Consider the following 24093-nt stretch of genomic DNA (forward strand, 5'->3'; position numbering starts at 1 on the left):
CTTACCGCAGAAGTGAGACGAGCAAGAATTTCAGCATTGGTTTCTGCTGTATCTTCTATTTTTTGATCAGGCCTTAAAAAATAAAAATAAGATTTTATTATTTCTTTCATTCTGTTTCAACATCTTTTGATTCCTGGAAAGTAAGGAACTGTGTAGCCACAGGCAGTAATGTAAAAGGGCCTTTGAGGTTCCACATCAAAATGAGGACTGCAGCATGACAATAATTAATCATGTCAGTAATGACAGAGTACACCCTTTGTCCCTTGCTGTCAAGAACTCTTTTGATTCTACCAACATGAAGCAGTGAGAGGATTCCTCAGCTATAAAAATATGATGAAGAACTGAAGAATGCAGGACCTTTTAGAGCAGAGTTGCTTATTTGACTGCATATTTTGCTTTGCTAAAAACTTACTCATGAATGGAGCAAAGAGTTTTCTATCTGCCCACCACCCAGTTTTGCTAAGGTGTGGGGCAGCACCTATGGAATACAACTTCATGTAGATGAAAACAGACAACATCGAAATAATTTTGTGTGATTTGATATTCAGAAAAAACAACTGAAAGTGAAAATAATACATTTAAGAAGCCATTAATAACCAAACTAAAGCAACAGCTGAGAACAATATTAGGTTGTCTTGACAGTAACTTGCAAGAAAGACACGTAATGTGTTTTTTCAAAAGTGAGGCAGTAAAGGCACAACCCTCCTAGAAACCATCCCAGAAGTCTGACCAGCGTGGAAATGGCCACACAAAAGTGGACAGTATAGGATAAGAGTGTGTTCCTTAAAGCAGTCTAATTCCCATCACTAAAACATCTGTAAGCCTTTCAGAAGCTTTGGGACAATCAGAAGCATTATACCAATATTATAGGGTTATAACTACAGGAAGAAGTAAAAGAAAACACCCTTGAGATCTTTACTTTTCATGGTATTCAAGAAGCATGCTAGCAAGCTGAACAGATACACAAAACTGCAGCTGCTGAAATAAACATAAATCCCAGGTATTAGCAGAAGCTTCTGTCTTTGACTAAATTATTTAATTGCTTATATGCCTTGATGTCCTTAGGGAGAGAGCTGGCAAGACATCTGGAATATGCAGCTGGTATATTGTGGTTCTTACATCCCATGTCCAAAAATTTCATTCCCTGATTAAAAAATTAAGGTCAGAAAGCACAGAATGACACATGCATTCATTTTGGGGCAATCAAATTCAGATCTAAATGGTAATTCAGATTAAAATCACAGTTATTTTCACAACTGCCTCTCCTATTCAAAGAAAATGTGATTTAACATTTTAAGTGTTATAAACAGCCCAAAAGAAATAAATGAATGCATTTTCATTCACAAAGACTGATTTATTCAGATTTTCTCTTTATATTTTGGAATGAGATTAAAATAACTGAACTTTTTAGATGTTTCTCTACACATCTGTTCTCTTCTGATCTCTCAGAACCAGGCTAGGACCTGATTCTTCTAAACTGGAGGCAGAAGACAGCAGCTCAGCAGACACAGATGCAATCTATAAACCTAGAACAGCACATAACATAGCTAGTTCCTTCTTGGGCCTTTATAACTTCATTTTCTATTTAAAAATACTCCCAGTATTCATCAGCATATGATCATCAAATACTTCTGAAACAACAAACACACTAAAAATTAGAGTCAGCTCTTCAGAACCAGAGAGGAAGGGTATATTATGACAGCCAGGCCAATGGACAAAAGCAAGTTATCAGCCTAATATTTTCAAAAGTGGACAGCTAAGACCTAGTGAGTCTGGTACCAAGCAGGAGCTACAAAGCCCAGGCAAATTAGTGCTTATACAGTTCAGTGATCTGTGGGCTCAGCCTGCTAAGCAGAGTGAGATGCAGAGATGCTTGTCCTAGATCTGCAAGCAGGCAAGTCAGTTTCCATACAATACCTGAGAGCTGTTTGTGTTCAGCAAAAGCTTTCCAGGAACTCCATAAGGCAGTAACTAAATCAATATCCCATCCTGGCTATTTGCATGAAAACCAAATTACTTCTAAGAATGGTTACTTTTCTGATACCAATAAAATGCAAATTGTTTCAGGACAGGAGACAGAGAATATAGCACAACACTCCTGAAAATAAAAAGCAATGTAAGATTAAGGAAAAAAAACTCTGCTAACATACCTTCCAATAATTTTTAAAGGTATTATGTGATACATTTCAACAGTCTCAGCTACTGAGTACATTCTTGAAATGTTCCCCGAGTCTACCAGTGGTTCTGGGAATTGTTATAAACACTCCCTTTTACAAAGAAGGAAATAGAAGCACACAAGGATTAAACACCTGATACAACTCCACTGCAGTAACTGGAAAAGAATTCAGTAGGCATTAAATAAGAGCTTAAGTGATTGCTCAAGGTTGTAAGGGAGCCCATGGCACAGCTTTCAATTCAGATTCTTTGTTCCCAGGCTACTGCAATGTTCACTTGTTTTCTGCTCAAATAGAATGACTGTGATTAACATTGTTTAATGACCCAAAGAAGCCTCTTCATTGGTCCCATCTAATCTGACAACATTTACAGGGTCTGAATCCTGTGGAATACACACAACATTAGTCTTCAGATTAGCATGAGCAGCTGAAAATCTGCTATGTCCTGACCTGTTTTCCATGGTGAATCCCACCAATGTTATGTTGAATGTAAGGAATTTAGACCAAGGCCAACAGGGAGCATTTCTTCAGGAGTCATAAGCGCATCTCAGAACAGTATTTTCATTGTAGGGTTTTCTGTAGTAATTTGGTAACACTGCTAAAACTGCCCAGAAACAAATACAGATCCATCAAAAATCTGTACAGCAAGTCAAATCTGAGCTATGTTTATTTAACAGGGTTTCCAGAATAGCTGCTGAAGGAAGTCCCCAGAGCTGCTACTGCCTACTCAGGTTTACAGACTCCTTCTGTTCTGAGAGCAGAACCATGGTACTCCAGAGACCCACTGATGCAGCCCAGGCAAGCACAAGGCTGCTGCCCACAGCTGCAGAGGAGGCAGAGGTCATCTGGCCTCTGCAACCACCAGGAGACATCCAATGTTCCCTTCTGGTGCACAAGCAGGCAGCTGCTTCTGATCTCATCAAAAGCAGGGCATTTAATTAATGAAGTAAGAATTTCCCTATCGCTATGAAAGTATAGAGTTAATGCAGTCAATATAGATTGTGAGAAAAGCTAAAACAGAAAAATGAGTACAAAAATATTATATTATAAAAAATCCTATGCTTCTAATGGTATGCAAAACAACTTATATATTCAAGAAAAGACAAACCCTGCAGGGAAATGTTTTTAGAATTGCTCTCTTTCCTCATGAAAAGGAGTATATGGCTTTATTTAACCAAGTCAGACAACTTTAACAAACATCTCATCATACCTATTCCCTTTCTGCCTGTGTTTTAGTAGTTTATTATTTGCATCAAGCATAAAGAATTTTGAACCTGGAAAAGTCTCCTTCTGCGTTAATTTCGCATTCCCTCGAGGGTGTACCATTATTAAAAATTCAATTCCTACAATATATACTTTTTCAAAAAGCACCCTCACAATCTGACAGGTAAAAGCTCCAGAAAACAATTTTTCAGTGACAATATTCCCAAAAGGAATCCAGCTTCAACTCAAATTTGAATAATGTGAGCAGGAAGGAGCTGGAAATGTACATTAATGAATAATTGTTCAATTCATGTGACAGGGATCATCTTCCACTGGAAATGACAGTTGCACTGAAATGATAAAACTGCAAAGACTCTAAACTTGAACCTAAAAAGCCTTCAATCCATTTTCCTACCCAGCATCCTTCACGTAACACATCAATATGACCTATCTGTTCTGTCCTTTTGATTCAAATCCTTTGAACCAGGAGACACAAACCATGAAAAGTGGTTTGAGTTACAGTGATGAGAAAAATCCCAATTCCCACTAAAACCAAGATCAAAATGCCCTGATATTTAAGGGACAGACAAACTGTTTAGCACCAGAGTTGGCTGGAAGACAAGAATTTCTATTTGCAAAAACAGTCAAAGGTTTTCTCCCATGTGAGTCAGCTGCTTAGAAGATCATATTCAGTCCTGCTGCTCTAGCCAGCTTGGGGCTCTTGTCACTTGCCTACACTCACTCCAGCTGATCAAATAAATGCATTTTGAAGGGAAGCTCCACTCCAGAACTGCCTATATTTGATTGGTGAGGGCAGTCAGCAATAGGGAAGGGAATCAAGTCTCTGCCCCGAACCATGTAGAGAAATTACTGAGTTTTTTTCTTACCAGCTCACCATGAATTTAAGAATCTGGGCTTGAGACAGCTTACAGGATCTTTGGACTTTGTGCTTCTTTGAAATATTTCTATTGGACATGCATCTTCAAGAATGAGCATTTTTAAAGGCTAATACATAGAGAAGGAAAGTACCCATGGAAGAAAGTTTTGTCTTTGGCATCAAAGAGAATAAATTCTAGTACTGCCAGAGTAATAGTTCTCCAAAGTATTGGGTTTGAGGATCATCATGCTAGGGACAATGAAAGAATTTAACTCAACTTGTCTGTTGAGGCCAACTCCTGCAGATTTACTAAAGCATAAATGGTCATGAGCCTCCAGAGCTCTCACTAACACCTTTCTCCTCTATTTTAGCCTCTCATTGCAGAACAAATAACTATGTTTTCCTTCTAACCACTCTAAACAGGCAACCTTAGAGTGCAGACACATGAGCACAGAGAGTATGATAACATTCAATAGTCAGGTGAAAGGGGAGGCATAGAGGAAGCAAAACTCTTCAAAGGCAATTCTGCAAAAAGGAATAATAATGTGAGTTTACAGAGCTCTGGCAGACATACAATAGAAAATGAAAATCAAATGACCGAAGGTACCATATTTCCACCCATCCTGTCAATCCATCTGAAAGATGATCCTGACACATCACAAGGGCATCTAATCTGCTAGTCAGTCACTAACAGAGCATCCCTGCTGCCAAATTCATGCCAAACCTCCAAGAGGAGACCAAAAAAGCTCATGCCCAGGTAATATTGCAAGTTAGAGACAGCAAGCTAGTCCCTAAAAACTGTAATATGTCCGAAACCCCTAGTCAGGTGCCTCCATTTTTCTACCCATACTGACCTTCTCAGATGAAGAGCACATCTCCACAACATTTTTCAATCCCCAAGCAAAAGCTGTCTCATTTGCAAGGTGATTTGGGGGCAACCTGTCATTATAAGGCCAGACACCTGCAAAGTAGTCAATAAAAGTTGCAAACAGCTTACAGATTGCTTACAGTTGCACACTTACAGATTGCACATGTCAATCCTGGGAGGAGACAGTGGCAGTAGTTGAAGTAGGAGCTTTACTCCATTCTTCCATGCTTCCTCTTTCTCAAATTCACAGAAAAGGTAGGTACATTCATCCGCTGAGAACTGGTAGAAAGCATGACTGTCTTGGAAATAGAGTTGTCTGTCCACTGTAAGAAAAAATATTAGATACCCTTTAAACTTTCAGCATATACAGATTTCCACCACATCATGTATTACTTGATCTTAGTGCTGAATTATACCATCACACAGGACAAAAGGATTGAATACTCAGCACAGAAACAATCCTGACCCTTCAGTTTAATTCAGTGCATCCAAACAGGAAAACCCCAAAACCTCAGTTTAAAGATCTCCAGGATCTTGAAATTTAAGCATTAAGACTGATGAGTGTTTAATTAATTTTGGAATCAGTTCAGGCTTAGGGAATAAAAACCTTCCTCTTTTTTGTTAGATTTCTGAGTCTCAGTTTCCGTTGGTTTCTAAACTGTTCTCTCTAATGGTCAGGCACTAGTAAAAAAAGTTCAGTAATGGGGATACAGTCCATCATTTTTTCAGTTTCTCCTGAAATTCAGTTCTACTGCATTTGCATACTAGACCTGGATAAGAAGATGTATCAGTTGTCTTCCCTGAAAAAAAAAAAAGGATTTAAATGGGAAAAAAGGACAGAAAAAGGACAAAGAAAAAAGGACAAAACCAAAAGCACAAACTCCTGCAAGAAGTAATTTAGCCCTTGCTGAGGCTGCATGACCAGACATGCTGTCAGTTTAGCTGAAGAAAACCTTAAAGTACACTTTCAGTGTACATATGCAGAAATTTTCCATAAGTCCTCACCTTTTCACAAGAAAGAGGTTTAGTGTCTAGCACAGACCCCAGGGTGGGGTATGACCTGAGTTGAGCTACCTAAGTGGTTCCAGCCTCCAAGTAAAATCCATCAGCTATCCAGAGGCTGGGTATCAGTGTAATTATCACCAACCACATTAGCTGGACCAACTCTTTCAGTTTGGTGGGAGAGTTGGAGACAGCAAGGTAGAACCTGGCCTCACCACTGTCTCAAGAAGCTGAATTCTCTCTCAAACCATTGTAATTAAAAATTATGGAAAACAGAGAGGAAAAGAAAATCATTAATAGCTACAGAAGTCATCTGGTAAAGCCATGATCTGCAGCGACTAAACAGCTGCTGTCTTGTGAGAAACCAAAAATAGCTTGAGGGGAAAAAAGCCTGGAAAAGACATGCACTCTGTCTGCAACTTGATAATAGGCAATTACAGGAATGAAAAAAGGAATGAAATTGCCAAAAACAAGGGCTTGATCTTTGGTATTTAGGAAATGAAAGGTCACAGAAGTGTCTCCCAAAGAGATAGTAGAAAAAAGATCTGACAAGAAAATTGGATCAATCTTTGCTTTTTTTCTTCCCCTCCTCTGATCAAAACCACAGCTCTTGTCCTGTGCAGGAGAAAGGGATAGCCTTCCTCACACTGGAAGTACCAGCAGGACTGACCTGACAATATAATGCCCATATCCAGGAGGAGCTGCCACACTCCAACTGCTGTAGATCTGCACTTGACAAAAGGGCACTGCTCCAAAAGCCAGTCTACAAGTTCTGATCCCACACAACTTCTCCTGCAAATAAGCAAAATATCACTTCTTAAACTACGGTAATGTTAAAACATTCTTTTATAATAAAGAGCTCTTTTTAAAGCTACCAAAAGTCAACCTTTTTGTTCAGCAAACTCTTTGTCTCAATTCCTAATTTTTGTAAACCTATTCATTTCAAGGGAAGAAATTATGTTGGCAAGCCTCAGGGGGTACCTCTAGCTACAATGAAGGAACTTATGTTAGATGAGCAAGTTCCCTTACATATTATATATGTAGCATACTTTGCAATACGTAGAATTTTTATCAATTTGTGTTGCATACTTGTCATCCAAAGATGCGTAAGAGATAAATAAAATCCAGCTTCTAGCCTCAGCCTTTTATCTCCTTTCCAAGCATGCCATAATCAGCACAGCTAAACAATATGTAAGACCTCTAAGTGCTGCTCTAGGATGCTCCTAATCGTTCATATTATTGGTAAATGTGTATATTTAAATAATAATAAAAAAGTAGTAGATTGATCTTAAACACAGGTGTGAATGAATGGTGCTACAATGGAGAGCTGCACATTTTAGTGTAATTGAAAACAGAAGAAAGCACTTATGCTACAATGCAACACAAATGGAAAATCACTTCATTACAGAAATATTCCATAAATTACATACAGAAATCACTGTGTCACTAAATCTTGGAATCCAATTAAGCTCTTTTATAACTCCAAACCACGGCTGAAATTAATACTTTTTCTTTTCAACAAAATAACTGACAAACACTATTGTATATGAAAACCATAAAAAATTGAATTAATGTATATACAATCAGGCCACTGCTGCTTTCTGACAACTGACATTGTAGTATAAGAAAAGATATTAGGGCACATGAGACTTTAAAGAATTTTTTAAAGAAAATATTTTTAATTCTTAGTGACATACACAGAATCACTCAGAATTTGCCCTCTTGTCAAACCAGAGTATAGATAAATGCAAATAAAACTCTTAAAGTTAATTAAAACAAATGATTTTGATTTACCTGCAAATGCCAGTAAGGTACACCCTGTCTTTAATCAGGTCAGAAGCTTGTAGAGTAAAAATATTCCTGAGAGCTCTCCCAGCACAGGAAGAACTTTCTCCATAAATCTGAATGAAAAGAGAAATTGAAAACTGTGACAAACAGGGATTTATTCCTGCTGTAATAAATTGCCTTGCCACTGTTCACTCCCTCCTTTGAGCAATGCCTTCTCCACAGATAAATGACAAACAAGCACCCAGTCTCAAAGGAAATGCACCCCAGCTTCTGCCAGTTGTATCATGGGTTGCAGGTGCCCCACGAGCTGGGCTGATTTTAGATTTTCTGCCCTAGAAAAGGAGAGGTTTAACCATCCATCAGCTTTACCTTTGAACAACAGACAAATGATGAAAACACTTGTTATTCTAGCAAAGCAGAGACATAGGAACCATTCCAAAATCACACAGACACAGTATAAAATAAATATAATTTCCTGTTTTTCAGCTAAATAATTGATTTCAAGCCTAATACACACTGAAAGAGTATTTCATAGTCTTTTGTTTTTGTTCAGAACCTTTAGAGGTTTCCTATGATAGCTGTATATCAGTTCATCCATGCATTGCCAAGAGGATATGTCCTTTCAGAATGGACACACCTCTGATTTCCCCACACCTGATTTCTGCCCTGCACCTCAAGGCTGCAGATGTGTCTGTCAAAAAAGAACCCAACTCAGTCTTCCACAAAACCGTGTTCCACCCAGGCTCTGTGTACCACTCCTTACTGAAGAATTTACCTTGGGCTTCTTTTGTGGTGTTTCCTCACTGTCTCAGCAAAACACACCAAGTGACACAAAGAAATAACTTGATGCTGTTTGGTTTCATCTTTTTGTTTGCTTGCATCCTATGTTTAGGAAGTTTTTAAGGCATTTAGAAGAGACCTGAGAGAGCATGTCTTGTGACATGCAAACCGGAGTTCTCAAAATACTGTAAAAATAAGCTAAACAGTGGCAATCATTTAAGTGACTGGGAAGCAAGTACACACTGGAATTAACAACCATTCAGTTTGCAAACTCAGTAATAGTAGGATGTGATTTTGTAACACACACACAAAAAATGATAACTTCTTAACTGGATTTAACTGCAGGTCACATTCACAAGTATCTTCAAAGCTATGAATAAGAAGTCGAACTGAAGCAGAAGTATTCCTTGCATGTTGTTTGATGAAACAGAATTATAAAGAAGGTTCACAAGTACCTTATTTGAAGGTGTTTCCAAATAGGGATTTGAAATTCTTCTGGACAGGGTCTGTAAGGTAATTAGGTAAACTGTTAGTTTTGTTATGGTCTTTGCACGGAAAAAAATAAAGTAGCTGCAATCTAGTCTTTTAGCTATTGAAATATAAATAAAAATAATTTATCATCTGAATAGTCTAATATATGTCTCCAAATAATAATTGTTTCACATTAGGAAAAAGGTCTGGTAAACTCAGTTCTGTGTTTTCTATTACATTTATTCTTGATCGAGAAAAGAATATGAACAATGAGATGGCAAAGCCTATAGATAACACACAATTATTGGGTCAGGAAACATCAAAAATGACAGTGAGGAATCTCAAGATAAACCTAAAAAATACTGTGTGAAAAGACAATTTAATGATGAGCTCAACATTGAAATCAGCATGTACTAGAGGGAGAAAATGTAATTAGACATACTTTTAAAGCAAACTTTATCAATTCAGTAAAGACACCTCAGGGTCACAGAACCCTTCTCAAAGAAGACCATTCTTCTAAATGAAATTCTTAACTCTAGTTAAAAGAAATTAGGATAAATGGTGAATAAAATGGTGACCAGCAGGGAGGTAACTAATGTAGATCAGTGTTATCTCTGCAGTGCCACATGTTGCAGTCTCAAGAAATGAATGCTCCAATGTTCGAGGGGATTCAGACAATAATGGTAGTAGGAGTAACAAAGGATTTTGATAAATTTTAATATGAGAAAAGACAGAAAAGACTGTGACTATTTACCTTACAAAGGAGAGATTACAAGAGACATAATACAATTATATAATATGGCGCAAAGAAAAGACTAATTTTCTGTGCTCTGCTTTACATTACATGAAAATAACTGATCACTCAATGAAATTAGAGAGGATTCATATTTGAGGAGACAGAAAGGAAAATCAACAAATAAGTCTTCACAGCAGGGAAATGCAAATGCCAAAATCTTACCACTGATCAATAAAGACCAGAATTTAAAATTATAAAATTCACAGTGAACAAGAACTCTGAAAGGCAGAGACAGAATACACATCTCCACAAGAACCAGGATAACCCACTCTTACGCACCATGATCCTTCCATATCTTGTCACTATTAAAAGACAAGATATCATCTATACCGATGCTTACTTGCCACTTCTATCTTACTACAAGCCATGCAAGACACAAATAAACACTGCCTAAAATAAACCTGGAAGTGGAAAAGAAGACATTGTAGAGGTACACGGGCACTACAACAGGAAGATTATGTGGTGCTCCTTCACATTATTCCAACTTCTAAGCAGCATAATTAATTCCTTGCTTTGAGAAGGATCCAATTCTCACTTGGTATACTTCAATCATAAAAAAACCCCATCGTTCACACCCTGTAAGAATTACAGAATCCATATTTCAGTAACACCACCTGCTTTTTCCTCCCTGTATTCTTGTTCCTATATTTTAGAAAGGAAAGGGACGAGGAACCACAGGAGCATCTATCACTGTTTACCCTTCCATGCTCATCACAAACCTTAGTGCAGTTCCATGCATTACAGCAGCTCCATATGGAAATACTGTAACATATAAGCCTAATTTCCCTCTCCTGTGCCCAACAAAGATGCTGTAAGAGTGCAACACTGGGATCCCACTTACTCTTCCAAGCCGGCATGTCATTAACACCTCGGTTCTGCAGCAGCCCTACATACCACCACTTCCCTTGGTTTCTGTCCAAGTCTTTCATTCCACAAGCCTCTCTCACTGCAGCCGCACAGCCAAAGTTTATACGTTGATTTTCCTGCTCCCTGCTCCTTTCCCAGGCTGGCACTGACAGAGGACAGGGAGGGTCACCCAGGGAGAACACTGGTACTGCAGTGTGTACTTACATGACATCATAAGATGAAGCTCAGCAAAAAGGACAAATCTGGTTGCCTTCTACAACAGGGTGGAAGTGGTGATGGATAGGAGGAGAGAGACTGACATCATCTATCTGCACTTGTGCAAAACATTTCATACTATCCCACGCATATCCTTGTCACTAAAATGGAGAGACATGGATTTGACAGATGGACTACTCAGTAGATAAGGAATTGGATGCAGTCAAAGAGTTGTGGTCAATGGTTTGAAGGCTGTGTTTGATCACCAGTGATGAGTGGTGTCCCTCTGGGACCATATTATTTAACATCTTCATGTTAACATGGAAACATGGACAGTGGGATTGAGAGCACCCTCAGCAAGTCTGGGGATGACAAGTCCAGTGGCATGACTGATACTCTAGAGGGAAGGGATTCATTCCAGAGAGACCTGGACAGGCTTGAGAGCTGGGCCTGTGCAGTCCTCGTGTATTTCAACAAGGCCAAGTGTTAGGTCTTGTGCCTGTGTTGGGGTAATCCCAAACACGGACCCAGGCTGGGTGATGAGCGGATTGAAACCAGCCCTGTGGAGAAGGACTTGGGGGTGTTGGTGGATGAAAAAGTGGACATGACCCAACTGTATCCTGGGCTGCATCAAAAGAAGGAGGAGCAGCAGGTCGAGGGTGGTGATTCTGCACCTCTACTGCACTTTTGTGAGACCCCCACCTGGAGTACTCCATTTGTCAGCTTCCCAGCATAATAAAGATGAGAGATCTGTTGGAGGAAGTCTAGAGGGGGGCCACTAAGTTGATCATGAGAATGGAGCACCTCTCCCATGGAGACAAGCTGAGAGAGTTGGGGTTGTTCAGCCTGGAGAAAAGAAGGTTCCAGGGAGGTCTTGCAGTATCTTCCAGTATCTAAAGCGGGCCAACAGGAAGGACATAGATGGACTTTTTATCAGGGAGTGTAGTGAAAAGACAGCTACTCATTCACAGGACAGGTAATAATTTTAAACTGAAATAGGGTAAATTTAGATTAAATATTAGGAAGAAATTCCAAGGAATCTGCAAAAGGTGTCTGATGCTGAAAACCAGTAGCGAAGAAAACACCAAACCTCTAATTTATCCTTCAGACCAGGAGGAATTCACAGTCCTGAAAAGGGACAAGAGAGGACAGGACAGTGGCTTTTCAGTGGCAGCCTGGACCCATATCAGTGTGGAGCAAAGACGAAACATTGGAGAGACCATGAGAGTACATTTAGCCTGCCATGCAGGAACCCAACCACCCAAAATTTCTAAAAGCATAAGAAAATAAAAACTGGAAAGGAGAAAATAGAACAAAACAGGAAGTGGCTTTCTGGAATAGAAGAAATGATCTTTCATGTTGATGCTAGTGCAGCCTGTGTAATGTTGAAACACTCACTGCAGTTAGGCTGAAATTAATGAAGAAATTTAGGCTTTTTATGTCCTAGCTACCATGATAGATCCTGTTTGCTTTTTTATTTTTCTTTTTTTATTATTTTTAACTTGCCTCAATAAATATTGGGCACTCAGCACACCTCTATTCAGCAGACTGTTTTAGCTGTTGGGAACAAACTGGGCAGTTGCCTACAGGAGAGGAAGAGGTAGTGCATAAGTGGTCCAGCCCATCTTCAAAGACCCCAGCTTTTGGGTGGCTGTGTTGGAGAAGCACCACTCCTCCCTGAAGATATCTGGTAAATTTGGCTACTCCCCCAAAATTATTCTGACACACGCACCGATTGAAAATACATTTACAAATCGCTCAAAGAATGAGCCAAAATGTGCTTTTAAAGCAAATTAATTAGTCATCAAGCAAACAGCTCATGTCTCATGAAAACTACCTTGGAACAGTTAATGATGCCCACGCCAAGTGCTGTTTTCTAGCTGCTGCCACCCTGGCATCCCCACGTGCCTCTTCACCAGCTTGAGGAGAAGATTTGCCAAGCCCCATGTCAGGGAGAGGACAGGGCTATGGCAGCACGTGTGGTGGGACAGAAGACAATATGTGCAGGAGATCCAGAGCACTGGGTGTCCTCCAGAAGGCTTGCCCCATCACACATGAGTGGGTGTGCATAGGCATCTTCATCTTCTCTGCTGGGGATGCAGGAAGAAAGAGGCAGGGAGAGGTCCTGTGGGCTGCATGATCCAGAGTCTGAACTACAAACATGGCACAGGGATGGCATCATCCTAGCTTGGGAACGCAACCTGCATGTGACAGGAGAGGACAGCTGGGACAGGAGGCCCAGAGAAAGTTTTGGAATAGGACTGCTAGTATCAAATCTGAATACACCACAGAAAATTTAGTCTGAAATTGGGAAACATTATAAAGGAATTTACTGTGGTATTTAAAATCACTAAAATCACCAGGAGTAGAGTAATGATGTGAAAAGAATGGGAGGATTAAAATACAATGAACAGCAAGTAATTGAAACAACTGGAAGGAAATATATACCTGTAATCTATATGATCAGTTTATAGAACTATAAGCCAAAGAATTAAATATGCCAGGTTGAGTTTTAGAAGCAGAGGCTAATTTAATGACTAATCCTACTATGCAAAGTCTATACCTAAGTTTAAATTAGTATTGCTTCAACTGTACAGTTATTTTTAAAACAAGCTGAGAATTTTTGACATTACTTAAAGTTAAGCATGCGAAGATATTGATGATAATATCTTAATAAATTGGCACTAACTGATTTTTTAGAGGTTTGGAAAGAAATGCTCCCACAACAAAGTATACTAATGGCTCCACTGGAAAAAACAAGCTGTATCTTACTGTGAGATGCTTAGTTCCTTCCTTGGGAGAGTATTGAACTGTGTCCACTACAGCAACTCCCTGTGCATTTACTACAACCTGGTTAATGTTCTGTTCAAGGGCTAATGGTACTGTAGAGCATGGATTTAGTCATATCTTTTGGAGATACATTTGATTTTCTCCTCATTTTTAGACCTGAGATTTTGCTTTGGCCACATCTCAGCTTGGGAAAATGACTTGCCTACAAGTTGCTTGTGCTTCGCCTCCTGCCCAAGCTGTTCCAACAACTGCTGATATTTCTGCCATTGACAGCACTGCAGTCACAGTAGCATCAGCAATGCTCCGTACATCTGCTAGCAATTTAATCACCAGCATGCTCAGAAAGAAACAGAGTGAAAGTGCTTCAAGCTCCAGTTCAAGTGCTTTCCTCAGCTGGGATTTAGTGCAGTGGTAGCAGCCAGCAACCTGTCTACACTAGAAGTCATAATGTAACACCTCAAAAGAGGCTATAGAAATTGTAGGGAAATAATAATTTCAAATATGGAACAGAAATGTTTTGCCTTTCTTCTAAGAGCATCTGATACTCATGCACAGTTAGTGAGAAAAAAAAGGACAAAAATGGGAAGGAAGAATTTCTATTTTAGTCAGGATTATTCTTTTTACTAAATCTTCTAAAGTGGGATTTATTTTGAAACTAACAGAAATGAGGAAAGGCAGAATCATGGCTTTTCTCCAGATTTTTTAATATCTAGGTTTTTAACTGGTTGTCTTTCCAAAATATGAGCATAATATTCTGTGCTTTGGAATTTGCACTGTGCAATCAAACTTTACCTGCTTTCAGTGTACAACACACTCATCAATATTTGTCGGTTTGATCAGAGCCTAATTTGCAAACATGCCCATGATCAACTCCATGCTGCTGGGCAGTTCTAGAAATATTTTTGTTAGGCACAAATATAACAAAACAATTGTTCATAGTTTCAGGGTACTGTCACTATGTCCCTAAAGAATTTAGCATAACCCTCGTGCATTTCAAACTGGATTACTCAATATACTTGCAATTAAGCAAATGCTTCAGTGTTGTTATTTCCTAAATATAAATAGCCTGAACAAAAAAAAATCATCTCATTTTGAAATGCACATGGAGTAGCACAGACTACCTGCTAATGAGATCATTCTATTCCCTGACAGAGGGATTTCTGCAACTACTCAACACCTGAATCCTAAACTGGCTAATGTGATCACAAAGGAAATTATATATTCAGACACACATCCAAAAAGAATTTAGGCATCCAAACCTAAAATACACTTTCACAAGTACTCATGCTGGAAACTTCCCACATTCCAACCATGAGAGCGTATGGAAAAGGATCACAAATAAAGCTGAATACAAATTCACTCTCAGAAACAATCATCTGCTTGTACTTTTCTCTCCAATGATCATTCAGCTCTAAGAATACAGTGGCTCAGGAAAAATTTGAAAAATCCACCAGAGGTATTTACTTAATTTCCCTCAGGCTTCTCTCCCACTCCACACACAAATCAAAAAGTAATTATTTGTGTCTCAACCAGATTTTGTTCTCTTGTTATGAACCATGACAATGATAATGCCATAAGAGCAGCAGAAACCACTGCAACTGTTACAACTGATAAAGACCTATGCTGGAGTTGCTAAAAGCAAGCAGCTACAATAATGAGAGAGTTTCCACTCTAGCCCTGATCTGAACAAATCCTGAGACAAAGCTGGGCTGTACCTGTCTGGCACACCCTTCTCAACCTGCAACACAAGAAGGCAGTCATTTCTGCAGGAGTAAATGCCCATTTATTCCCAGTGCTTACTTGTGCCAAGCATGGAGTGGGGGAAGGGAGCAAAAAATTACTGAACAATATGATTTATCACTTCGCCACCTTTGAATTTTTTGCATTTGGCATCACCTGCTACTGTCTAAATGATAGTTGTTTTAAGCAGAAGTAAGACATGGGTGTTGTGTTTAGTAGAGGAAACGCTACCGTTGTTTGAAGGTGGCTGGATATAGGGAGTGCTGTCATGAATCCCAATCCGTTTCCATGTGGCAACAGATTTCTTCTTGTTGCTAAGGCACAGCCAGCAGAGTTGGTTGGGAAGCTAGCTGACTTTCAGTGGATATCATTCATATGAAATCATAGAATATGCCTGACTTTCTGCCAATAATATTTGTAACAAACAACCTTCCCCCACTGTTCCACTTGAAATCCACTGTCAGAATTCACGGGTAAAGAAGAATAACCAATATGACAGTTCTCTGCATTAATATTTATATAAGTTTAAATATAAAACCCTTTATAAAGGATCTTTTTTATAAAGGAAAGATCTTCTCCCAATCATCTTAAACTTCATGCACTTAGGTGTAGCATAAAAAAGGTCAAAAAGCTGTAAAAAGAAAAATCTGTATTCAGCAGAGCTTGCAATTTAGGGTTCCCAGATGAGCCTGAAGAGCTCTCTGGAGAAACCCAAATGAGTCACTAATGAAAGAAAACCAAGGAGGTATTGTCATCTGTTTTCTGTATAAAAAGAACTTACAAAATAAGTTATTTCACGAAGGGGAAACCAACAACCCATGGTTCGTTCTCACTTCCTCCAAAACAGAAAGAGATGTGAGAAGAAAATGGATGCTCTTTATGAAGACAAGCAGTGCTTTTTATGTTTAAAGACTTATTTCTGAGTCAGGGACAGTTAGGAAAGCAATGCATTTAGAAGCATTTCTTTATTTTCCAGTACCTAGCAAATTAAATATGGCTGAATGAGTTTGTGTTCAAACAAAACTAATTTTTACTTTATCTGGCATAAGCCATCCACTTTCAATGCCTCTGGAGCCTAGCAAGGAGTGCAATTTAGTGTCCAAGAGCAAAATTTATTTTCAATGGCCTTTTCTATGCCTAAAAGAAGTTAATTAAAGAAAAGAATATCATAGAAGACAATTTGGCAGGGCTGCCTGGCTTCTCTCCTCCCTTTTCCTCAGTCCTACCACGGCAATAAGCCCAGGATAAATCCAGCTTCAGGAAGGCACCAACACAGGCTCTCCTTATGTATCCTGTGCCTCAAATAAAGCCGCAGTATCCTGACACCCACCTGGACTGAGGGAAAGGGAGGAGTGGTGAGCCAGCATAAGGGGATACCTTAGTTAGGAACTTCAAGTTACTAAAGAAAGGAGACAGCCATCCTCCTGCTAATGATGAGTTCCATGATCAGATTAAGCACCCTGAAATGAGGCTGCTGACAAGCAGGTCATGTCCCCTCTACGCCTCCTGCTTCAGCTTCCCATTCCTGACACCCTTCTCCTTTGTGCTTCCACAGGTGTCCATGAAGCCGTGTCCTGAACCAAGCCAAAGGGCCAATGGTTTTGAATGGGCTCATTAAATAGAGATTCATTTCAACAGAGATGGCTTCCCTTGGTGGGGTCACTGGGGAGCCACAAACACCATCCCCAGCAAGGCGAGCAGCAGGGGCAGAGGCGAAGGCTGTGGGACAAGGAGGGAGGCGGGCAGGGACAGCTGTGCTCAGAGGAAGCATTTGTTTATGCCAAATTAAAACTATCCAAGGAATGATGGCATAAAGCACATCTAATAAATCTTTTTATGTTGACAGAGCAGAGACACTGCTCTGTCAACATAAAAAGGAAGTTAACTATGCTTGCAAAAAATGACAATACAAAATTCAAGGGTGTCAGCAATGGGGAACTTCACTATGTGAACTCCATGTTCACATAAAGGCATCAGCTGAAGCAAAACACAATACCCATGTCATCTACAATTGTAGACTGCATGGGCATAGTTTGTAATATAGAAACAGAGTTTAAACAAGATTTCTCTCTCTTATAAAGACAGAATGGACATTTTAAACTCATATGCTAATAGAATGTTTGCAGTGAGATTTCATTAAATATGAAAAGAAAGAATTAGAATTTTACTGCTTTTTATCACGCCTTATATAACATTAAAATATGCAGAGAACACTTAATTGTCTATTCATGTTCCTTCCTTAACTAAACTTTATTGCAGCATTTGTGCTCTTGTTTGCCAGTTAGGCCATACATTTCCTAATGCTACCTTACAAAATTCCCAGTGTATTTCACTCTTCCTGGCTGTCAGCAACATTTCACAGGAAGGCAGTATCTTCCCTCTCTTCCAGTAAAAAACAGGCTCTGTACAGACTGTCACCATAAACATTTAACAATATTGCTCTACTTCATATTTTTTTAGAACTTAGCACCTAATAAATACAGTAGATGGTCTTTGTCACCTACTCTTGTGTCCCTGGCCACCAGCATCTGGTCTGGTTTTGATCTGGCAGGCAGCACATAAGAGAAGATGGGTAGGGGGGCTCAGAGATTGTTAAATTTTTTTGTGGCAGCTAATATTTCTAATGATGCAAGTTATAATTTGATAGTACACTATTTGGAGCATCCAAAAGGATGTGCACTGGATATCTCACACTACAATTAAAATGATGTTCCCAGTGACAGGTCACTGTTTATTTTCAGATAAATCTAAATGGAAACACCAACAAAACAGTTAAAAGAGAGATCAGGAGCAGGAAAATGCAGATTGTCTGCATACTTAAAAGCTTTTCAAAGTACCTCTGTTGACATGTTTCTTGTGTTGTCAGAAAAATACCTTCTCATGACACATTTCCAAATGAAAAAAAAAAAAAAAAGAAAGCAGCACAGCACACCTTCTTAGCAAAGGCATTCTGAAAGCCAGGAAGCCTGACTTACAAGCATGCATTAGTAAAAAGAAATTTATGAGGAAATTGTGTGTCAAACACAATAAATGCTCAGATTGTAAAATCTTCCTGTAGCTTTTGTAACTTTACCAGACAGCATCCTGCACAATTTCTCTGGCTTTGAATTTTGTCCTGCACAGAGCAGGGGTTGTATCAATCAATCTCCTGGAGTTCCCTTAGCACCCAAATAATTCTACAATTGTCTCTGGCTCCATCACTCCCAGACAATTACATTCTGCTAGTCCAACTGGCTGTACCAGGCAAGGGAGAAAAGTCTGTGAAGTTTCAGGGCAACCAGAAGTACATTTCTAGGTGCATTCTTTGTTCAAAAAGAGGCTCCTAAAATCACACATTTTCATGTTAGTCTTCCACCAAAACTTTTCCCTGTCCCTGGCACCCACTGTGCCAGATCTCAACTGCTGAGGTACCCCAGCCATCAACATTAGTGCAGATAACAGTGGTGCCAGAACCTGACCTTCAGCAAGCCACATTTCTCAGAGATTATATATAATGAAAATTTTAAAGCAGACAATCAATCAAGTGATTCATCTCACCTGTCACTACCAACCACCCACCACGGAGGTGTAAATTCAAACATTCCCTCTCTGGTGTCAGGCAAAGCCAGCCTGGTTGGGTACTTGATTTTTGCCAGCACAGGCTCAGCAGCCTTCAGATGAACTGCCCCATAACCCAGCTGCAGGAATACTCACCTCCACCACAAGAACTCTAGCAAACAGCAGAAGGGCAAAAATATCCAAGATTGCTGCAGCTATTTCAGTGAACACAGATGCAGGAACAAAACCCCAAATATTAGCAAATAGTCAGCAAATCAGCTGTGAACGATGACGACAAATGGCTAAAAATGTCAATATAGAGTGCATATATTATTGAATAAGAAAATCCATTAAAATCTTAATTCATTCAGAAGCAATTTGTAACTAAAGAAACAGTTTTATTGTTTTCCATTACTAAAGGATCTTTAGTGTTTCAAGTACAAAAAGAGGAAATTAAAATTCTGTGCTCTGATGATGATTTATGAAAATACCTCCCAGTAAATTGCATTAGTTTACTGTTTGAAAAATGCCTGTCTTTATGGCAACTTTTTAAAATTTTCTTTTAATAGGCTGCACACAGATTGTCCATGATTTAGTTTATAGTGCACAAAGGTACATTTTTAACGTCTCTATAATTTTATGTCCCTGCTCCCAGAAAGCCCTGGTTTTACTACTGCCTGCACAGAAGGTAGGTCACTCAGTAATTTCCCAAACCTTTTTCCTTCTAGGACAGCAGTTACTCCTTTCTGGTACAAGACATTCAAACTATTTCCTCTTAGTTTCTTGAAACTGATATTCTGATTTCACAAGTGGCCCACTGGGAAAAGCACCAGACTGTTCAGTGTACCTCAGTTTTATTCCTGAACATGGAGTGGTTGCCACCTTCAGTGAGGCATTTCCTTTCCCATGCAATGGGAACAAGCATGAGCATGCTCTGGAAGCACTTTGAGACCCACAGGTAAAAATTTGCTACCAGCTAAGGGCTAGAAGCTCACAAGCTCTCCTCCACGTACCCAGGTCAGCTAAATTCAAATACCTATAGGACATTTACAACACAACAAATCTAGAGTAAAACTGCCAACTTCTGCTTTTCTTGCTTCTGAGGTTTTCTGAGAGCAGGAGCAGCCTTGAGAGTGGGTGAACAAGCTCTGCTTAAAGAATTTTGCATTACAGCCTTAACAGTTTGAGGATCTGCAGCGCTGTGGTTTGTGTTGGCAGCGCTCCGTTACGTGACCTCTTGGGAACAATAATAATCTCACTGACAGTAGCTCTTGGCACAAACCAGTGCCAACCTACTATGAACCGGAGAGTGGGAGTTCTTAACCACTTCCAGAAGAACAGCTGTCATTTACTTTTTTGGAGGGAGAAACTATTAAAGCATAACTGCTTTAGTTTCATGAAGCAGCCAAGGCCTCGCTGTACAGAGAGCTGAAAACCACTCAATACACAAAGAAAGAATAAAGTTTTCCCTTAGATCACACAAGCAACTTTTTGGCAAAATGGATCAGGAACTCCTCAACTGCTCTTGGCAAAGCCTCAGAAATACCTGGAACTCGGCTACCAGCACCTTCAAACAGTCTGCAGAGTGAGATCTACTAACTCTGATCACCTTGCAAATCTTTAGTCTGGCCATTAAAGCAGGAACAAATGAAAACTCGAGTGCAAACCCCTCCAAAGGGAGGTTTGTCCCCTCTGAGGTGGGGAGGGACCCAAGAAACACGGCAGTTCAAAAATATCTGAATTTTTCACTGTAGCAGAAACCACTGCATGCCTATCATTCAATCCCAACTGCTTGGCACATAGAGCAATGTGAAAAGCAGTGTGCAATAACCGTTAGATACGGAATATGATTAGAACAGGAAGAGTCTAGAATATATGAGCAACCACTAAAAGCTGCTTAGGTAAATTTAGCTTTCACCAGACTGAGAGGTTACAGAATCAGAAAATATATATGCAAGACACAGATGAGTTTTGTATATTTCTTTTTGCCTCAGTAAAACTGCTCAAGTGTCAAGTAGCTAAGAGATGTAAAATTTTCTTAGTATTATAAAATCAAAACCAAATAATAGACATGACATACGTTGTAAAAATTAATCTCATAAAAAAGTAAAAGATGTGCTCAGCACCCCAACAAGGTAACAGATACAGTTCAGGCATCTTTAGACAGGAACCTCTTTTGTGAAAATAGGTTCAAGAAAGGAACACAGCCTTTCAAGTGAGGCAAGACTTTCACCCTAATGAGGCAGATTTCCTTAATTATATTCTTTATCCTTAAACTTAATTACTTGCCTTTCTTCTGATATATATCTTTATTTTTATTCTTTATTCATACAAACAATTGTTTGCACACATTTGATATTATTAGCACACGGATATGTCACATCAGTTTTATGATGTATTTTGAATTTTCTTGCTGCACATTTAGTCACTCTAAATTTAATTAAGTCTACAAGTCCTTCTTCCTACTGCTATAGGAAGTTTGATCCCTATGGGGAAGGGTTTTCTTTATCTCTTGAGATTTTCCAGCTGGTACCAGAGAATTTTCTCTTTTTGACCTCCAGTTTTGAAAGGTAGGGCCTTGCTCCAACAAAAGACTTTTGAAAATATCACAAATAGAATCTGCCCAATTAGGGTTCTCTGCATTTGTTACTTATTTTCAAGACAGCATGGGCCTTCAGAAGTGATCCCTGCTCCTCTCCTCAGGTTTAGAGTACATTGAGATGTACAGCCAAAGTCAGTTTAAACAAAAAGCCACAACATCTGACAGGATACTATGGCAAGATAAACATCCTTGAAATGATAACCCCACTCAAATTCACAGAAAAAGAATATATCAAACTGTGTTGCACTAAACCTTTTGTGGAGAAAGTACCTGTGAAAAAACTATTTTAGGCAGCCTAACTAAACAAACAAACAAAAAAAAAATCTTTCTTCAGTTTGTCCTACATCAGTCTGTTTTCCCCCATGATGTCAATAATTTCCCTCCAGCAAAACTAGACCTAGCATTTAAAGCAGAAAGTTCCTATCCCCTTCTTCCACTTATAAAAATGCATTACAAAGCCTTTAAATGACTTTTAAGGCACACTTTCCCCTACAAAAGAAAGATGCTACTAATAAATAGGAAAAAAAAAAAACCCTCACAATTTGAGAGTATAAGGATTAGAAGATTTTTCTACTTTCTACATCTGATTAAATTATCTGAATTAATTAACCTTTAATTACATTTGCAACTATTATCTAGTTTTCCATCCCAACAGAAGTCCCACCATATGATATCTATATCCTAGTCAATCTTATTCTCATACTCAAAAGCATATGCAAAAGAAAAAAAACTGCTAGAGTTTAAATTAGCATGAAAAACATGTGTGCAGTGGAAAAATGTCCACAGTATTACAGCAGAGCAGGGATCTGAGGTTAATTGTATGTTATGAAACTGAACACACATGTCTGTGTAAGACGTGTCTCAGAACAAAGAGGTTGAATTCTCTAAGGTTTCAAAAGACCTCTGTACATCAGGTGCTGAAAGGAAAATTACTCCTCCAGAGGATCTGTTGTTTTAAACCAGAAGTTTTTTGGCTTGAAAGTTGTGGATGACTTTTTCAAGGCTGCTTCAAAATATACACAAGGCAGCCTGCACCTGCAGAATCTGAGATAACCACCCAGGAGAGCACCTCATCCCTCACTGGAGACAGCAGCAGTAGCACTGTAACTATTTTTAAAGAAATACTCATTAGAACACGTAAGAGTGAAGCAGAGGGACACAATGTGAACAGGAGCTTGCTTATCAGTTGTGTGACCAGGGCATACAAAAGAAAAGCAGAATAGCCTCTGCATTACTCACAGCCAAAGTACAGCTGAGTGTATCCTGAACAGAGCAACCTCAAAGCGCCAGCAGAGCTGTCTGCTGATGCCATAGGACAATCAGAGGAAAGGACTCACACATCACTGCCTTTCTACAGGGTCACGTTTCCACCACCTGAGGACAGCCAGGCCTGGCAGCCAGCGCTAGGAGCAGCACCCTTGGAGGAGCTTCTGGTTACCAGACTAAGGAGCAGCTCATGCATTTTGTGAGCTGCCTGAAGCTGCACCCTTCTTGCCCTCGGACCAGCGTCCAGGGCTCTTCAGGGTCCTCCTTTAACGACCCATGGAAAGCAAAAACATAGAACTGAGCCACCTTCTTCTGCCTCACCAGGTTAAATCTTTATCCTAAGATCCTTGAGGGCGTGCTTAGTCCCATGAGAATAAAAGGAACTAAAGACTGACCACATTTTTTCAGGCCTAGGGGCAAAGAGAACTAACTCTCTTATTCTTCAATATTCTGCATCACAGCCAATGCTTGCAACACTGATCACTTCAATATGCTGCTACCCTCCTTTCACTTACACACTGTATCCTAGTTACCAGCCTACTCAGTTTTCAAAGTCTCTAATAAACATCATTTTAAGTCAGCAAATGTTTCGTGACCTACGCAAAGCAGGAGGTGGGAGAGATGGGGAACTGCTGTCTTGAAAAGTTGATTCAAGCAATATGCACATGGAAAATTACAATTTAGATTGAAATCAGGGAAGAAAAATTATCCAAAGGGTTAATATATGGCATTTTTCCCTCCAGAGTGACTGATCTGTCAGAGAGCAACAGAGATGTTCTATCTGTGTTCCCAGGAACACCAATAAAAAGCAAGATGCCAGTGACATCCTAACAGACTGCTGGGACACCCAATTTACTCTCATCAATTCAGCAAAGCAGCCTGGACAAAGTAGGCAATTTCTGTTCAGACTCTTCCAACCTCTTCACCATGACAATCTCCAAAGCCCATCCAGCTCCATCACATATTCTGCAGCAAGGACGGGTGACCCACAGGTTAAACTCTGGCCCTAGAGCAGATTGATGGCAAATCACCACTTACTGTAAGAGACCTTCATTTTGAGATACTCTGTCTTCAAAAAACAGTTGATGCTCATCCCCATCACCTTGCTCACTGCTCCATCCTTTCCCACACTGTTTT

At 39.5% G+C, this 24093-nt stretch overlaps 1 protein-coding gene across 5 annotated transcripts in view; it reads right to left on the reverse strand.

Annotated features, from left to right (window-relative positions):
* RAPGEF5 (Rap guanine nucleotide exchange factor 5) overlaps positions 1–24093 on the reverse strand; it is a 230533-nt gene that overhangs the window by 116231 nt on the left and 90209 nt on the right. For all 5 annotated transcript variants that reach the window (XM_059844686.1, XM_059844697.1, XM_059844675.1 and 2 more), the window contains 5 exons: positions 9148–9198; positions 7919–8025; positions 6795–6916; positions 5277–5445; positions 6–72 (listed from right to left, as the gene is read on the reverse strand). In XM_059844686.1, the coding sequence (XP_059700669.1) occupies positions 6–72; positions 5277–5445; positions 6795–6916; positions 7919–8025; positions 9148–9198 (516 nt within the window). The remainder of the gene's footprint in view (positions 1–5; positions 73–5276; positions 5446–6794; positions 6917–7918; positions 8026–9147; positions 9199–24093) is intronic.

The sequence above is a fragment of the Haemorhous mexicanus genome, chromosome 1 (assembly GCF_027477595.1).
Source record: "Haemorhous mexicanus isolate bHaeMex1 chromosome 1, bHaeMex1.pri, whole genome shotgun sequence".
NCBI lineage: Eukaryota > Metazoa > Chordata > Aves > Passeriformes > Fringillidae > Haemorhous > Haemorhous mexicanus.